Raw genomic sequence first — 16396 nt, 5'->3', positions numbered from 1 at the left:
AAGAAACTAGATTCTTTTTTCTCTGTTCTGTTTGTTGTTGTTGTTGTTTTCCCTAGCCAGTTCAGTTCTGTTTTACCACATGGCTACAGAGTTGGCTGTACCAGCCTAGAACCTGTAACATATACTGATATGTTACATACTTCTCACCATTTTCACAGGTTTGCTGAAAGCATTTTTGAATCGTATCTGATTTTAAAGATCCAGAAAGAATTAAGGTTTGGGAAAAAAAAAAAAAAAAAGTCAACAAGTCCTGAACTTTTGTTTTGATGTTGATCTGAATGTGAATCAGGAGCCAAAACATAATTTTTGCATCAGTTTTCCCGGTTTTGAGAAGGAAACAATGCACATCCTCATGCTGCCAAACTGACAAAGACAGCGTTACAAAACCAGAAAATGCTAAATAAATAGAAAAGGGTCTTGTTTTTTGTTGCAGCTTTTTTTTTTCTGTAAGTCAGCACTTTCTAACAGAGGCCAACTGCTCCTGGAGGACATAAGACTGGTACAGCCATTATTTGCTACAGGAGCTTCAGAAGCAAGGTTGTGCTTTTAATGCAGCTTCGGCATAATGGCCCTAATGGCCTCTTTATGCACTAAACTCTGATTGTTTCAAAAGAAGGCCCAGATTTTGCATTTATTCACACTACGGATCCATACTTAGTGGAGGGTTGTTACTGACTTGAAAGTCCTGGTAATGTGAGCGTTGGTAAGTCTAATTAACAGACTCAATGAAAATTCTTACAGAAGTATATTTCTGACAGAATTGTTTTAGCTGAGTGGCTGCAGTTTCTTGCAGCAAACCAAATTCCTGTCTTCTAGCATCCAGTTCACTAATCTGATATTGCAGGCTGTCATTTTTTAATGCTAGGTTTATTTGCCTGTCAATCTAAAAAGATTTATGTGAGGTCTTAGGAATCGAGAGAATGACTTAAAAGGGCATCTCTGTTTGAAGCAGCAGTCTGAGTATACATTGCACATGCAAAAGTATTAACTTTTATGGTGAATATGGACAAATGTGACACTACTGTGAATTCTACAGACTACAGACTACAGGGGCTACAGACGTGACCAGTTATGACCTCAGGAGTTACTAAAAGTAGAAGGTCTTTCTTCAGGGGTGCTGTATGCCTTGAGAGATGGCAATTTCCCCTCTGAGGCAATAGGAATTTAAATATATTCTCTATGTGATTGTAAAGAACACAACACCTTGTGCTGTTCAGTGATGTCTAGTACTTTGCTGTGAGGTCAGTATTCACAGTGGCAGTCAACAGCCACTGCAGGTAGTGGCTTTTGAAGAAAAGGTCATGTTTTTCAATAGCCTCATTCTGACTGAAAGCCTGAAAGCTTCTTGGAACTTCTATATCTCTGCAGTATAAAATCAGAATTAAATGGGAAACAGAGTTTGACAAATAGATACACAGTCTGCAAAAATCTCTTCAGGATGCCAATTCCCGTTTATTTGAGACCCAGGGAGAAATCCTAGCCCAGCAGAAGTTGGTTTGAGTTTTTCATTGACTTCAATGGATTCAAGATTTATCCATGACACTCTAAGAATAAAATCTCTGAAGTCCACCTCTCTATAGGTGCTCTGGGAGTTCATTGTTACCGTAATGGAAGTCAGTGCTCCCCCCACAGTGCTGAGAAAAAAGCGTTCCAGCTGGGTAAGAGTCAGACCTGATAATTAGGGATTGTCAGACAGATGGAGTTGCGGTCAAAACGAAACAGGAGGTATTTATTACAGAAAGCAGCCCCTGTTACACACTGACTTGTTTCATAAAGCCTGAATTCCAGATTTATTTCATTCTTTTTAAGCAATTCTGCCTTCCCTGTTCGGAATACCATACAGTGGTGGGATTCACCTCACCTATCTTTATAGCATCATAGTGTCAGTCCATGCTGGTCACCCGGGTTGCCTTTTCCTTTATGGAGCATGTTAGGCACTTCTGAAGTACCGTTCACCTGGCCAATTTCACATAAAGCAAGAGGCTAAATGTCTGTTTTAAAGTCAGGTGGCAATAAAATACCCATTCAGAGTGATAGGAAATCTGTAGCAGAATTCATCTTTCCCAGAGGCATTTTGGCAGAAGATTTCATTCAAGTCCTTACAGTCCAAGTCACCCTGATGACCAGAGATGGCTGGGTCTTTGTCTTATTGACTATGTTGTCCCAGCCTGGAACTTTGTTTCCTTAGAACACAGATCTGAAAAGGATCAGAAAACCAAAGCGTAGGAAACCCAAGAATTTCAAATTCTGAAAAGAATGCTTTGACCCCAAATGAAGAGGCTTACATAGAATTTTAACTAAAAATAAACTCTCTTTCATATGCATATGAAGGAATCTAAAAAAAAAAAGTCAGACAGATATTCTGCAAATTAAATGCTTTAGTATTAAAAAAAAAAAAAATGGTTTTAGCCACTTTTTAAAAAATGTATTTTGTTTCTATGTGTTGTTCCTGCTGACCTCACTGGAGCTTCAGAGCTGCTAATATCCAAGCCACATTGTCAAATTAGCAATCAACCTTTCTTATCTACAGGAGCCAATCCAGTGGGTACCTCAGGATCATATAATAATAATCCATCCATAAAGGAACAGTGAAGACTTGTAATACGAGTTTCATTACCACTATTCTCAGCGGTGACTCAGATATCAAAGTAGCTACTTTCACAAATGCTAAATCCTGAAAGAGGCCCACCCTATAACCCTCAATTTTCTAGTGCTTGCACTACTGGTGTGTTCTTCAAAGTCAGAATTTTGAATACACAGAGTACTTCAGATTAGCTGTTGGCTCCCCAGAAGAGTTCTCTATGAGTATTGCTGTTGGCCAGACAAGGATATGGGGAACAAGGGGACTAATTGTGTGTCATTTCCTTTGGAAAGGCAGATCGGCTAAGCAAGAGCATGTGTATTCCCAGAGTTCCCAACTGACAGCTCTTAGTGAAAGCAGACAGCACCCTTATGGACTTGTTAGGTTCTGGTGCAGTCTGGCTAAGCAGACAGGATGGCTCCTGCTTGGTTTTTGTACATACCTTTTTTCATGCATTTCCATGCAGAACAAGGTTGAGCTCCCAGCTCAAGCCTGGGGAACTGCAGTGCGAGACAGAGCATGTTGTGGATTTAATCTTTCTGTGAGCTGAGATTCCTATCTGTGAAACTTAGAAATGAGAAATAATTAGACACTCAACCCATAAAAACTACTGTGGAAAGCCTCTAACATTTTACACAAAGACAAACTCTCCAAAAAATTTGAAAGCTTAGAAAGTAATAATAAAACCTCTTCAAATAGAAAAAAGCTCATTGTGTCTCACTGTTTCTTGGGCTCAAAGGGAAAATGAGACTCTTTTCTCTCTTACTCTCTTACTGAAGGACAAACCTATTCCGAGCCCATTTGCACTCTCAATATCCATATGGAACTGAGGAACATGTTTTAATAGCATCATGTGTAGGAGCTGGTTTTGGAGCCTCAGCTTCTCACCCAAGTTGATCTTTGTAGGTGAGAAAGACAGATTCCTCCACTGAACCCAAAAAATGTGAGGTAGTTCGTGTTCCATGGCACTCTTACAAACTGTAAACCTGTTTTCTGATCTTGAAAGTCACTTACTGTTGGTTTTATTCGTTTTCAGTTTCCTTTTGGTTGGTGTACAAGAGCAGTTACTGCCCTTATTATGGCAGGAGGGCTCCCCAGTACACTGCCTTTCCAGCCCTTCTAGCTAGCTCTCCTCTGCCACTTCTTCGCAATGAGGGACCCAGCCCCTGCCCACTGGGATGGGTGTTGTCCCATCACAGCAGGATACCCAGGAGCTTCTGCTGCCCTCATAGCTCAGAGAGATGGACTAAAGAAAGGTCCAGGAGTTAGCAGGAGGAGGTCATTTTGTTCTCCAGCAACAAAAAGGGAAGAAGATCCTGCATGAAGATGAGGGACATGATAGAAGGTTCTGTACCTTGAAGTCGGGGACAGGGAAGAGTAAGAGAGCGGGAGAAAGACTTTGTGCTCACACACTATAACCCGCTGATTCTGTTCATTCTGGTGAGGCCTTCAGCTCTCAAAATCTCTGCTGATCCTTTGCAGGTCCCATTCCCTCACGTTCACCGCCCGGTCTGTGAAAGTCCTTATCTCCTTTCATCCTCTTCTGCTACACGTTGGCTTTTGATTTAGCAGTGAAATGCCGTGAGAGGAGGGGGCAGTCGCTGACTTTCCCCTGGGGACGTAGGGAGCCTTCCACCTTTTCTTCGGCTTTCGGCACCGGCCTCAAACCCGCGAGCGCAGACCGACGGCAGCAGCCGCCCCTGTACCCGGAGAGCCGCCCCGTTGCCAGTCGGCAGCCCTGCCGTCGCTCAGCGGAAGGCTCCTCCTGCCCGGCCCGGGCTCCGCTTTTGCTTTCGCTCCCCTCAGGCCGCAACGCTCCCGACCCGCAGCCGCGACCTTCGCCACACGGCTGAGGTCCCGCCGCAGACACAAAACCGCAAGGCGCGGGAACTTCGATCGTTCCGGAGGAGCGACGCGACCCATCGCGGCTCGCGGCAGCCACGACTTCCGCAGATCGGATCGGGCCGGGCCGGGCCGGGCCGGGCCGCGCCGCACCCCCACTCTGCGCCTTCCAGGAACCGGGGGGAGTCGGGGAGGCGTTGCCCGCGGGCGCCGTGACGCCGAGCCGCGGGCGCTGCCGGTTGGCGGCCGGCGGAGGGTGTAGCCGGAGGGCGGCCGGCGGTTGGCTGACGCGCGGGCGTCGGCAGGAGGGAGCCGAGCCGAGCCGAGCCGGGCCGCCCGCGGCTCCGAGGTAGGTCCTCGCGGCGTGAGCGCGGCCCGCTGCCCGTCCGTCGTCCCGCGGGGCTCCTCGGCACGGCGGCAGGTCGCGGTGCGTCTTGTCGGCGGGCTGCGGGAGGAAGCGCCCGCGGCGGCGTCACCACCCGGCTGGGAACGGGGCTGTCATCGCGCGCCTGGCTGCTGCGTGTCGCTCTTTATTTCTTCCTCTGGTTTTCTGTTCGTTTTTATCGTTCTTTTTCTTCTCCGCCTTGCTCAGTCTGCTTTAATCTGCGTGCGGCCCGAACTCGCGTGAGGGCACGCCGCACCGTTGACCCTCGTTACCGCCCCGCAGCGGTGTGCTGAGCGGTTCCCTCGGCAGCGCCCGCTTCCTGCCCCGCTTCCCCTTGCTTCTGCTCAGCCAGCACGGAGCCTCCCGAGGCTTAGGAATAGAGATTGTACAGGGTTGGGGCAGGAGGACAAAAGGGATTTTCTAAATAAGCGGGATAGCTGAGCTTTGTGTATTTATTTCCATCACTTAAAACTGCTCTGGAAGTGAAATTCGCATCTTTAAAGCCACTATCTTTGAGATCCTTGTCTTTCAATCACCCAAACACCTGAATCCTCTGGCTGCCCGGTGCTGGCATGCAGAACTTGCCATTCACGGCAGAACTAAACGGCAGCATATGGAGTGAAAAAGAGTGGAAATAAAAGGATGATAATCTGCTATGGATCTCTCATAATTAAGTTTTTCCACTTTGCATACACTTTTGTTAGGAAGAAAGCCTGCTGCTCCCAGCCACGTATACACTGCTGAACAAATTGTTACTGCCACTTCCTTATCTTCATTATCTTCCAGCTAGTGCCATAATTAGCTGAGTAAACATAATGAACCTTGCTCATACACACTGGGCTTTCTCTTCCAACCACCTGGTCACCTGCTGCATTCTGCTTTCTTTCCGTATTGCTTATCGTTGATGGTGCAAGCTTTGACAAGCAGCTGGTGTTTGCACATTTATGCTGGCAGATGTATTGGTGTTTTGAAGTTTCTGGCATTTTTTTACGAGCAGAAGTTGTAATTAAGGAGTTGTTATACTGGACATGCTAAAAGCCATCCTTTGCAGTAGTACAACCTTTCTCTATAAGGCCACCTCACCAAGCGGAGATGCACCAAAGTACTTGCTGGCTTGGTGTTATCTAGGAATGCAAAATTAAATTCCTGTTCTATGAAAGTAGTGCGTAGCTGATTTGTGTTTTACAGCAGATGTTAAAGGAGACCAGAACTTTTGCACTGTTTGGAAGATCTGTCTAGATGTACTATTTTACTGCTTTGTCTCTGCATCACCGTCAGGCCTCACCATGCTGCGAGCCTTTAGCCACACAGGCAATAGGTGTGCATTCCGCCCTGCTGGGTGCCGGCACCACCACAAACCCGTGCTGGCTATCAGGAGGGAAGATGTCAGTGCTTGGGAACGCAGAGCTCCACTGGCACCCAGGCATGTCAAGGAGCTGACACAGATGGGTTACAAAGTGCTTGTGCAGCCATCGAACCGGAGAGCCATCCATGAAAAGGTGAGGTCCTGTTCTGAGGCAGGTGAGCAAAATCATGGCTCGGTTATTAAGCATAATGCAGGAGAAATAATATTCAAAGGTTGTACATAAGGAAATGTATTACTTGTTATGTTGCTGTATGTGAAGTTACTGTGTCCTAGTGTGGAGAAAAAGCACACTGAAGAGGTGCTGGGTGCTCTTGGGGGAGATAATTTTCTTTCCTTTGACACTGTGAGCTTCAGGACTGAAAATATTTTGGCCTAAGATATCTGAGCCAACAGATGAAAACTGAAATGTAAGTAGGGAATTAATGGTCTCTTGCACATATCGCCTTTTAATTAAAGCACAGTGCTGGTTTTCACCGAAGCATGATCACATGAGACACAAGTAAGCTGGAATTTTAATTGATAAGAGAGGGCAAAAATACATTTTTCATATGGAAAAAGCATTCTTTCAGCATGGGCTTAGCCTAATATGCTATAAAATCATATCACCAGGCTTTTTTATCAGATCTTTCTAAACTTCAGAGTATTTCAAAACATTGCAAAGGGCTGTTTGTTATTGTAAAACTGTAAGATAATTGAACACAGTAAAGTACTTTCTTTGTAGTCTGTAGATTTAAGGTGCATTATTTTGTATGTTTTGGCCTCATGTAAACATGGAAATTCAATATGATACTTCTTTTGTTAACAAGGTTTCTGATTGTATCATGTGCTGTAACTTGCTTCTACTTTGTAGAATTTTCTGTTTGTGTTCTGAAGTTCCTTTTGTGCTGAGATCTAAATATATGTTAAAAAAAAATGAACAACCAGAAAAAAAATGGATTTTTTTTTTTTTGTGTGTAGGACTACATCAAAGCAGGCGGTATTATTCAGGAAGATATTTCTGAGGCTTCTCTGATAGTGGGTGTGAAGAGACCTCCAGAGGGCAAGTTAATCCCTAAGAAGAACTATGCCTTCTTCTCACACACCATTAAAGCCCAAGAGGCAAACATGCCCCTTTTGGATGAGATTCTGAGACAGGTAAATGCTGTCATAACAAGGACTGGTGGCTGTTAGCAATGGACTCAAACTGAGCTTGATCCTGAAGTCTGGTAGAAGGCTTGCTGCCTCACATGGTTGCTTTCAACATGCATATTTAGCATGATAGCTCATGAGGACTGTTCTCAGGATCCCTTCTTGGAGCTGACTATTTCTCACTCAGGATTTACAGCTTGAACTGCTACTGTGTTTGTGTGCATATGGCAGACAAGTTGTAACCACAGTGTACTTGAGAAATGTTCATGCTGTGTGAGCACAAAGATCTATGGGCATTATAGATCCTTACTGAGGAAGTCAGCCAATTTGGGCAGAGAAAAGAGCAACTACTTGGCTGGGGATGTGATCTGCAGCAGCTGGAGTTGGCCATTGGGGTGCTCTGTGCCAAGAGTGAACATGAAACGCAGAGGTTCTTTACAATGTGAATTCATATTCCCATCAGCCTATATCAGGAAAGGCATCAAAGGTGTACAAAAAGGTAATTTCTAGGAATGCAATGTGCCACTGACTCTGCATTCACTGAAAATGTTAACACTCAATTTGCTATGTGTTTTCAGGAAGTCCGACTGTTTGACTATGAAAAAATGGTTGATCATAAAGGAATGCGAGTTGTGGCCTTTGGAAAGTGGGCTGGTGTAGCAGGTATAGTGCACAAAGTAAAGGCAGGCTTGAAACAATAACTTCTTGCAATATTCCTGGTTCTGTACATTTCCTGAAAGTTGGGCTTTGGAATGCATTATAACTGCTATGCTGCTTTTAAGACCTTTTTTCCTTTCTGTTTCGTGCTGCCTCCTCTTGATGAGACTACAAGTCAAATAGTCCCATGGATTCCTGACAAATCTACTGCGTATACTGAAGTCCCATTCAATCTGTTCAGCTAACCTGAGGCAGCCAACATATCGATGTCAACTGCACAGACTTTTGAAAGATATCGCAGCTGACAGTTCCGTGGTTTTGAACAACTTCTGTTTATCACTCTGTCACCCATCTATACTGATTTTTGTGAGGCGTAGTTCTCATTCCTTTCTGCTGAACTGCAATTGTGTTTCTTCAGGAAACTCTGTGTTACATCTTTTTTGGAATCTGGTGGTTTGTATGCACCCACCAGAAGGATATCCAAGTATTAAACTGTGCTGGAATGCATAATCTAGGCCAAGGTCATGGCCTGCTATTGAATTTCTTCTTCCGTGGTGTTATGTACATTTTCTTTATAAAGAAACTTAAATCACAGGGAAAAGTATTTGGGATGATTTTAGACTTCAGTCATTCTCTGCAGTTTCTAACTGTGCATATTCATAATTAACACAATAGGAATGATCAACATTTTGCATGGATTGGGATTACGATTTCTAGCCCTGGGACATCACACTCCCTTTATGGTAAGAATATATATGTTTTCTTAGAAAATTGATGTTCAAGCGTTATCAGTATTTGAATAAGGAATGATGTCTCTGCGCCTTTGATTTCAGCACATTGGGATGGCACATAACTACAGGAATAGCAGTCAGGCTGTGCAGGCAGTGCGAGACGCTGGATATGAAATTTCACTGGGACTGATGCCAAAGTCAGTTGGGCCTTTGACATTTGTGTTTACAGGCACTGGTAATGTGTCTAAGGTAAGAATTCTGTCTTCAAGCTGAAACATTACATTACTTCTTGGCATTTGATGTGTCAGGTTAAACGTGTTAAGATGGGTTTATTTTGTTTGCTTGGGCTTCAGGTTTTAATGTATGAGCATCCAACCTTTTGGCTTGCCCACACCACATTCAGTGAAAAGGGATTGCCTAGGGCCATATATATGTAGGTCACTCCAAAAGTAATGCATCCTATATATTTCTTTGCAAACTACAGCCTATACAAATGAATACAGTTACACTGTTTGATAGAGAAAATTCTCTACTACAAAACACCGTTTTTCAGCATAGTCATCACCATTAGCTGTGCCTTTTCATCAATTGTGAACAAGAGCCTGCATGTCACGCCCATTAAAACCTGTATCAATGGAGGTGATCCACTGTCACTGTCACCACTGCTGAAACTCACCACCTACCACCTCAGTGTGCTCACACACATCCACTGGTTGGTCTCCATCAGTGTTCAGCAAGCATCAGTGAATGTCAGTGGGTGCCATTTTTTCTTCATGGAGCAATTCAGTGACACACTTTTGCTCCATATGAACTTCCATGCCAGATGTCATTTGTTGGACTGCCCCTTTGCTGCCATCTGTCACAAGGCAACAGCGTGTAAGGGGCTGTTGGTGGGAAGGTTCAGCCTCTGCTGCCATACTACTGACATCCACCTCTGACGTGGGCCAACATAATAAAATAGAAGGCATTACTTCTGGAGCTGCCCTCCAAAATATAAAATAAACATATCTTAATATATAATAATATTAATATACCTATATATAATGTAGATTTATAAAATATATAATATAGTTAATGTGTATAAGTAACAAAACATTTTGATATTTTTTATTACAACATAAAAAAGGAAAGCAATGAAACCACAAAAACAGTGAGATATGTGACTCTGTTTTTGTGAAAGTACTACATCAGACTGATTCAATTGCAATGGTTTCCATTCTCAGTGAGAATGGAGATGTCATTAGCAATTTCTGATGAAATTTCGTTTTCCTTTGCTTCATCATTGAACACAGTTGTTCACAAATACACTTACTGCCAAAAAGCGATGATGTGAGTAAGGGGTGACTGTGAAGTGAGAGGTATTTCTCACTGTTAAGAAGGACTTGGGAAAGTCTGGTAGAGAGACATGATCAGATTTTTGAATTTAACGTCTGACTGCAACTCTGTACACTGCATTTGAAAATTTGCAGGTCGTGTATTTATGCTGACTGAGAATGGAGTTGTGAATAATTACAAAATATTATCAATCCTTGTAATCTTGGTTATAATCTTCAACCTTGCTCTCAGATTCCTTTATCACAAGGGGAAGCACGGCTACATGTTTTTTGCTGTTCACAAAACAGGCTATTGGTGCTTAGCCAATGTATCAAAATTCATAAAATTATTTGCCATTACTTGAGTTAGCACTGCACTGTTCCCTCTCCTTGTTCTGGTTTCAGCCCAGATAGGGTTAATAGCGTACTGATGTTTGGTCGTTGCTGAGCAATGGGTGCATGGCCCACTGCTGCCATGATGGCGTGGGGCAGTGTGTGGGCTACACTGAAAGCCTTGCCAGGCCACATGCAGCCCTTGGGTCACAGTTGGACATGCTTGTTTTAATGTGTCAAAGATTTTTAGGTACTCTAAACAAAGGTCTTTAGCGTGAGACCGTGCTTGACACAACTAATTATGCTAACTTTGTGCCATGAATAATAGGTCAAACCTTACTCCTCCTTTCTCCTTTTTTGCACATGCATGACTTTTTGTCTCTCGCTCTTCCCTCTGGGCTCACACAGTGTGTTGAATCAGTCCATTAAATTATAGGTAGAGAAATACCTATTCTAATACTTGCTGACTTTTTATGTCTGTTTCGATAACACTGACTTGGCTTACAAGCTGCTGAACTTTGGATTTATTACGTAGGATTTGGGAAAAAGACTCACCCCTGATTTTGGCAACAAAGATCATTTAACAAGGTTCCAGCTATAAAGGAAAATCACTGCCTGTGACAGACCTTTGTCATTTTATGTATCTCTTTTCTTAAACCCAATGAGCAGTGTTACACTGTCTCTATATTCTTTCCTCATTCTGAATTCCACTTTTACTTTACAGGGTGCCCAAGAAATGTTCAATGCCCTGCCGTGTGAGTTTGTGGAACCACATGAGTTGAAGGAAGTTTCCCGATCTGGAGGTAGGCTGTGACAATAAATGTGATAAAATACATTCAAACCTATTTTGTCCAAGTATACCAGCTAATTATTGTTGGAATTACTTATTTATTTATTTTGCTTCAGACCTCAGAAAAGTCTATGGGACAGTGTTAAGTCGTCACCATCATCTTGTAAGGAAGCGTGATGGAATGTATGATCCAGCAGATTATGATAAACATCCAGAACTTTACACTTCTCGCTTTAACACTGATGTGAGCATCCCTTCTGGTCTTTTATAAAAGATTTTCCACATAAAGTTGGTAGTTACTACTCTGTTGTGTATCTGTTGATTTAATACTCCAGACCAGGAAGCTTCAAGTTCTTCTGTTACTTATATGAGAACATAAGTCTTCTGTAACTTTCTTTGCAGATTGCACCTTACACAACTTGTTTAATTAATGGCATATACTGGGAACAACATACTCCTCGCTTATTAAGTCGACAAGATGCTCAGAAGCTACTGGTGCCAGTTAAATCTGCTGCTAGTGCACCTGAGGGCTGTCCTGAGTTACCACACAAGTAAGACATCTCATTTCAGTTGTAACTGTTCTTCCATACCATGATTTTTGTAAGCATATGGCTATGTATACTGGTAAGGGAATAGGCTTTTGTCTGTTTGCCCACTGTTGACATGTTTCTTTCTGACACTGAACAAATAAAGAGTTTAAGAGTTAACATTGAGTGGAGGCAGAGGCTCATGAATGTACCACCAGTGCCAGATGTCTGCTGAGAGGAGGTAGCCATCCCATTTCATTTCCTCTTCTGATGATGAAGTTATTGTAGCACAGGATTGCCCAGTGGCTAGTGTAGGGGAACTGGTAGGTGGATGATGAGCAGGACATGTTTGCATCACATCACAGAGAAAAAATGACAAATGAGTGGATTTTTCTGGTTTCTGAAAAGTTATGGTTGCAATTTGGATCCTATTGATACAAATGAACATTTTATGACTACAGTGGCTTCAGGTTTCATTTATATTTCTTGGAGGTAATTGTTTGAGTAATTTGTTTAAAATGGATACAACATTGATAGTTCTCTCTTTTTTTTTTTTCTTTTTTTTCTTTTTTTGTTTAATTGTGATCTCTTCCACACATATTTGTTTGTAATTTGGATGCTTTTCTTTTGTTTGATCCCTTTAGACTTTTGGCAATATGTGACATTTCAGCAGACACTGGAGGATCTATAGAATTTATGACGGAGTGTACAACAATTGACAGTCCATTTTGTATGTATGATGCTGATCAGCATATTATTCATGACAGGTGAGATAGCCTTCAGTTCATATTGCATTCCTTTGTACTTTGTACAGTGAAACAATGTATTGAAAATCATCATTGAAAATAATTTGGAAAGATGGGATATTACAAATATGAAAGAGAAATTGTTTAGAGGAGCTGTATTCTCTCTTTCAGCGTTGAAGGCTCTGGTATTCTGATGTGTTCCATTGATAATCTGCCAGCACAGCTTCCTATAGAAGCAACAGAATACTTTGGTGACATGCTTTTCCCATATATTGAAGAGATGGTAAGATCTTATGTATGCAATGCGAAGGTAAAAACTTGGACTTTGGCCTGCTGGTTTGTTGCTTTTCTGGTCTCCTGTACACATTCAAAAGAAATCTGCTGTAGAACACAACAGACTTTGTTTAAAAAACAAGCTTTCTAAGTCTTGAGGAAATACTTTCAAAAATGAACATGTGAACAAAAAATTAAGAACATGGATATCTTAGGGATGTGCAGAAAAGGTCTCTGTAGGCAGGAAACAGTCTCTGGAAGATAGATTATTGTTTACTGTTATTATTATTGCTGCAGTAGGTTTTGAAAACTAAAGGGTTTTTTGAGCACTCAACAACCCCAATAATACCACTGCTTGAATTTTCACGAAAGTCGAAAGACACTGATCATGGCTGGGGTAATTTTAGATTTAGAAGATACTGACATTGTTGCATGCATTTAAATGTTGCTTAAAATATTTTGATATTTTACTCTGAAAAAAAAAAAATACTATGGGAAAAAAAACAATCTGATTTGTAAAAACTTATCTTCACAGTTGTTATCAGAAGGCTCAGAACCTCTTGAAAACCAGAATTACTCACCTGTTGTTCGAGATGTAAGTTTTGCAGTTTGGCTGACTGCTTGTCTCCCTCTTCTTTAAAACACAGATACAAAGCTCCTCAAACTTTGTTTCATTTATTTTTAGGCAGTGATCGCATCCAATGGCTCACTGACAGCTAAGTATGAATATATCCAGAAATTGAGGGAGAGCAGGTATTGTATAGCTTCTTAAAGTTTGGTTCAGAATTGTAAATAAACTTGTCTGCATTCTCTTTCCCCTTTGACATTTTATTTTTATCTTGTGTTTTGGTGGACTGCTGCTACATTGCACTCATTGTCTTCTGCCTTGTTGTTCTACTTTGATTTCCTTCTTCCTTGATGCACACTGTCTAAATCATTCAAATCACAGAATCATAGAATGGCTTAGTTGGAAGGGACCTTAAAGATCTTCTAGCTCCAGCCTTCCTGCTGAGGGCAGGCCTGCCGCTCACCAGGTTGGGCTGCTCAGGGCCCTATTCAACCTGGCCTTAAATGCCTCCAAGGATGGGGCATCCACAACTTCTCTGGACAACCAGTGCCAGTGCCTCACCACCCTCTGAGTAAAGAATTTCTCCTCTTTTGTTTTAAAACTATTGCCCTTGTCCTGTCACTATCAGATCTTGTAAAAAGTCTGCTGCTTATAAGCTCTTCTCTTATAAGCTTCGTGCTTATAAGCTCTCCTTAAGTACTGGAAGGCAACAGTGTGGTCTCCTCGGAGCCTTTTCTAAACTGAATAAGTCCAACTTCCTCAATATTTCTTCATAGGAGAGGTGCTCCAGCCCTTTGATCATTTTTGTGGCTTGCTCTGGGCCCACTCCAATAGCTCCACATCCCTCCAGCACTGAGTGCCCCAGACCTGGACTCAGTACTCCAAATGGGGCCTCATGAAGGCAGAGCAAAGGGGGACAATCACCTCCCTCTTCCTGCTTCCTACCACTCTTTTGATGCAGAGATATATCTGATTATTAGTAACTTACACTGAAGTGTCATTTTTCTTTCCTGATGTGATCAGGACTATTATTTTTTACCAGAGGTAGAAAATAACCATATGCCAGTATTCTTTTGTTCTTCTTTGACATTTTAAAATGGGTTTGACATGCAGTTCTTTGAAAGGAATGGCTAAAGAAGCTGTCTAGTATAGCTTGAATCTAGTTTCCTCAAGTATAGCTCAAGTGCTGTGATGCTTAGCATTGTTCGGTGGGTGGATATGTCCAGGAGCCTCTGTGAGACTCTTTGCCTTTTCATTATATTTCTGTAGCTTTAGCTGCTGCTTCATTCTGACCCTGTTTCAATAGTTACCTGCCAATGGTAGCACGAAAGAAGTAGCATGGAGTGGATTAGCTAATAGAAGTATAAATAGGTTGGATATCTCTTTCATTCCCCTTCCTCCCTGTCATTAACAAATACATAGAGTTTGCTTATGAAGAAGGTAAATTTGACAGTAAGTGGATACTTGTGCTTTCATGTTCATGGTCAATGCCAGCTGTTCTATGTACTGTATGAGTTGAAAGTGATCTGACCAAAAGCACTGCATGCACCAGCACATACTAAAAGGACAGTGTGTTGACTCATGCCTGCCAAACTTATCAGACTTCCTTTGGAACTTTGGGAAGTCTGGTTATGGAATTGTGCATGATGAATTATATATAAGTGTTTTTTTCACCCGAAGCAATAATCTGTATGCCTGCCAAAGACTGTGGTTTATTACATTTATTTTTATCTTGTGCTATATACTAGGCCACCTCAAGAGGCTGTCTCAGTAACAAATTTTCTTATTCTTTATGCAGCACGGGGATCTGTTTTTTTGGCTTTCTCCATAATCATTTGCATGGTCTTGTGTGAACTACCCTGAGAATCTGGAGACTTCCCAAGGGTTTTCTTTGGGTAGATTTTTGATATTTCTGTAGACCTGTGTGTTGCATGTGATGTTCAGTTGTTCATTGGTGTTGCTCACTTAGTTACCAGAAAATCCAAACCTGCTAACACCACCCTCCCTTTATTTTGCAAACTTAAGAAATAATGCAAATGAAAGTGGGGATGTTTAGCTAAAGGTGTGATGTTTAGCTAAAATAGGTTCTTGTTTAGAGTCTTTAGGAGTTATGTGTCTTCTGTTATTACTCTAACAAAATATTACGTTGTGTCTAGTGTAGTACCTGAGGGCTCTATTTAGACTAATTGCTTATACCTTTGAATGTCCATGAACATATCAAACATAGAACAGCCAGGCTGTATCAGCTGAACTGTTCTGGGTGCCATCAGAATGCAGGAAAAGTTTGATTTACTGAACTTTTCTTTATCTTTTCACTTTCACTTGCTTCATACCTGCTACTAATTCATCACCCACAGCTGTAATGGCACATCCCATTAAGAGTGTGGACTTTTTAAGTATTACTTTTAATTGTTCAGAGATTGACATAGAGCTGGCAATAATCTGAGATATTCATTTCTGGAATTCTGTTTCCACTCCTGGTGGGTCATTTGGCAGCTCATGTTTATGCCTGTCCCAGAACAGTTGATCAAATTGGTATCTAATTCTGGACACTGGAAAAGTTTAAAATAAGTGTGATAAGAAATTTGATTGCAAAATTCAGGTTTCTTTAATTTAGAAAGCCTCCCCTTTGTCAGGACTGTTGTTCCAAACTTTGCATGTCACTCCTACTTTCTGTAAATAAACAGTGGAGGGGAGTTCTTAGTTCTTCCTTTGCCCGAAAAAGTATAGTTGTGGAAGAGGCTGTTCTATTAGAATTGGAAGTGGGAGAAGGAGAGTCCATGGGTTAGTTGTATGAAAGGATGTGAGGGCTTGGAACACCTTTTGTGAATAGATTAAATAATAATTTAAATTAAAGAAATAAAAATCTATGAAACTTGTAGGAAGTTCTGCTATGTGCAGTATCCTCTAGTAATGATATATACAGATTAAACTGATGATACAGTGGTGTATCCCATTCAAATTTAATGGTTTAGAGGAGCTATTAAAAACAAAACAAAACAAAACCAAAAAGTAAAGGAAGAGGAAATGGAACATCGGGAATTTTGGAGGTTAATTAAGGCTTTACAAATGCCCACAAGTGGCTGGAGTCTGCTTCAGACAGGTGGGTTTGGTATTGATTTAACTCTGTCCACTCAGAGTAGTCTTTCAGTACTG

General features: G+C 41.8%; 1 protein-coding gene across 2 annotated transcripts in view; it reads left to right on the top strand.

The window, feature by feature from the left end:
- Positions 1-4662: 4662 nt before the first annotated feature.
- Positions 4663-16396, top strand: part of AASS (aminoadipate-semialdehyde synthase) — a 28611-nt gene continuing 16877 nt past the window's right edge. For both annotated transcript variants that reach the window (XM_052668922.1, XM_052668923.1), the window contains exons 1-13: positions 4663-4772; positions 6087-6307; positions 7132-7308; positions 7881-7965; positions 8635-8702; positions 8793-8939; positions 11061-11139; positions 11243-11370; positions 11529-11677; positions 12298-12420; positions 12571-12682; positions 13208-13267; positions 13358-13425. In XM_052668922.1, the coding sequence (XP_052524882.1) occupies positions 6095-6307; positions 7132-7308; positions 7881-7965; positions 8635-8702; positions 8793-8939; positions 11061-11139; positions 11243-11370; positions 11529-11677; positions 12298-12420; positions 12571-12682; positions 13208-13267; positions 13358-13425 (1409 nt within the window). In that variant the 5' untranslated portion in view covers positions 4663-4772; positions 6087-6094. The remainder of the gene's footprint in view (positions 4773-6086; positions 6308-7131; positions 7309-7880; positions 7966-8634; positions 8703-8792; positions 8940-11060; positions 11140-11242; positions 11371-11528; positions 11678-12297; positions 12421-12570; positions 12683-13207; positions 13268-13357; positions 13426-16396) is intronic.

Source organism: Tympanuchus pallidicinctus, unplaced genomic scaffold, assembly GCF_026119805.1.
Source record: "Tympanuchus pallidicinctus isolate F22 unplaced genomic scaffold, pur_lepc_1.0 scaffold8, whole genome shotgun sequence".
In the NCBI taxonomy this organism is placed as follows: domain Eukaryota; kingdom Metazoa; phylum Chordata; class Aves; order Galliformes; family Phasianidae; genus Tympanuchus; species Tympanuchus pallidicinctus.
This window is presented reverse-complemented; position numbering and strand designations above follow the sequence as displayed.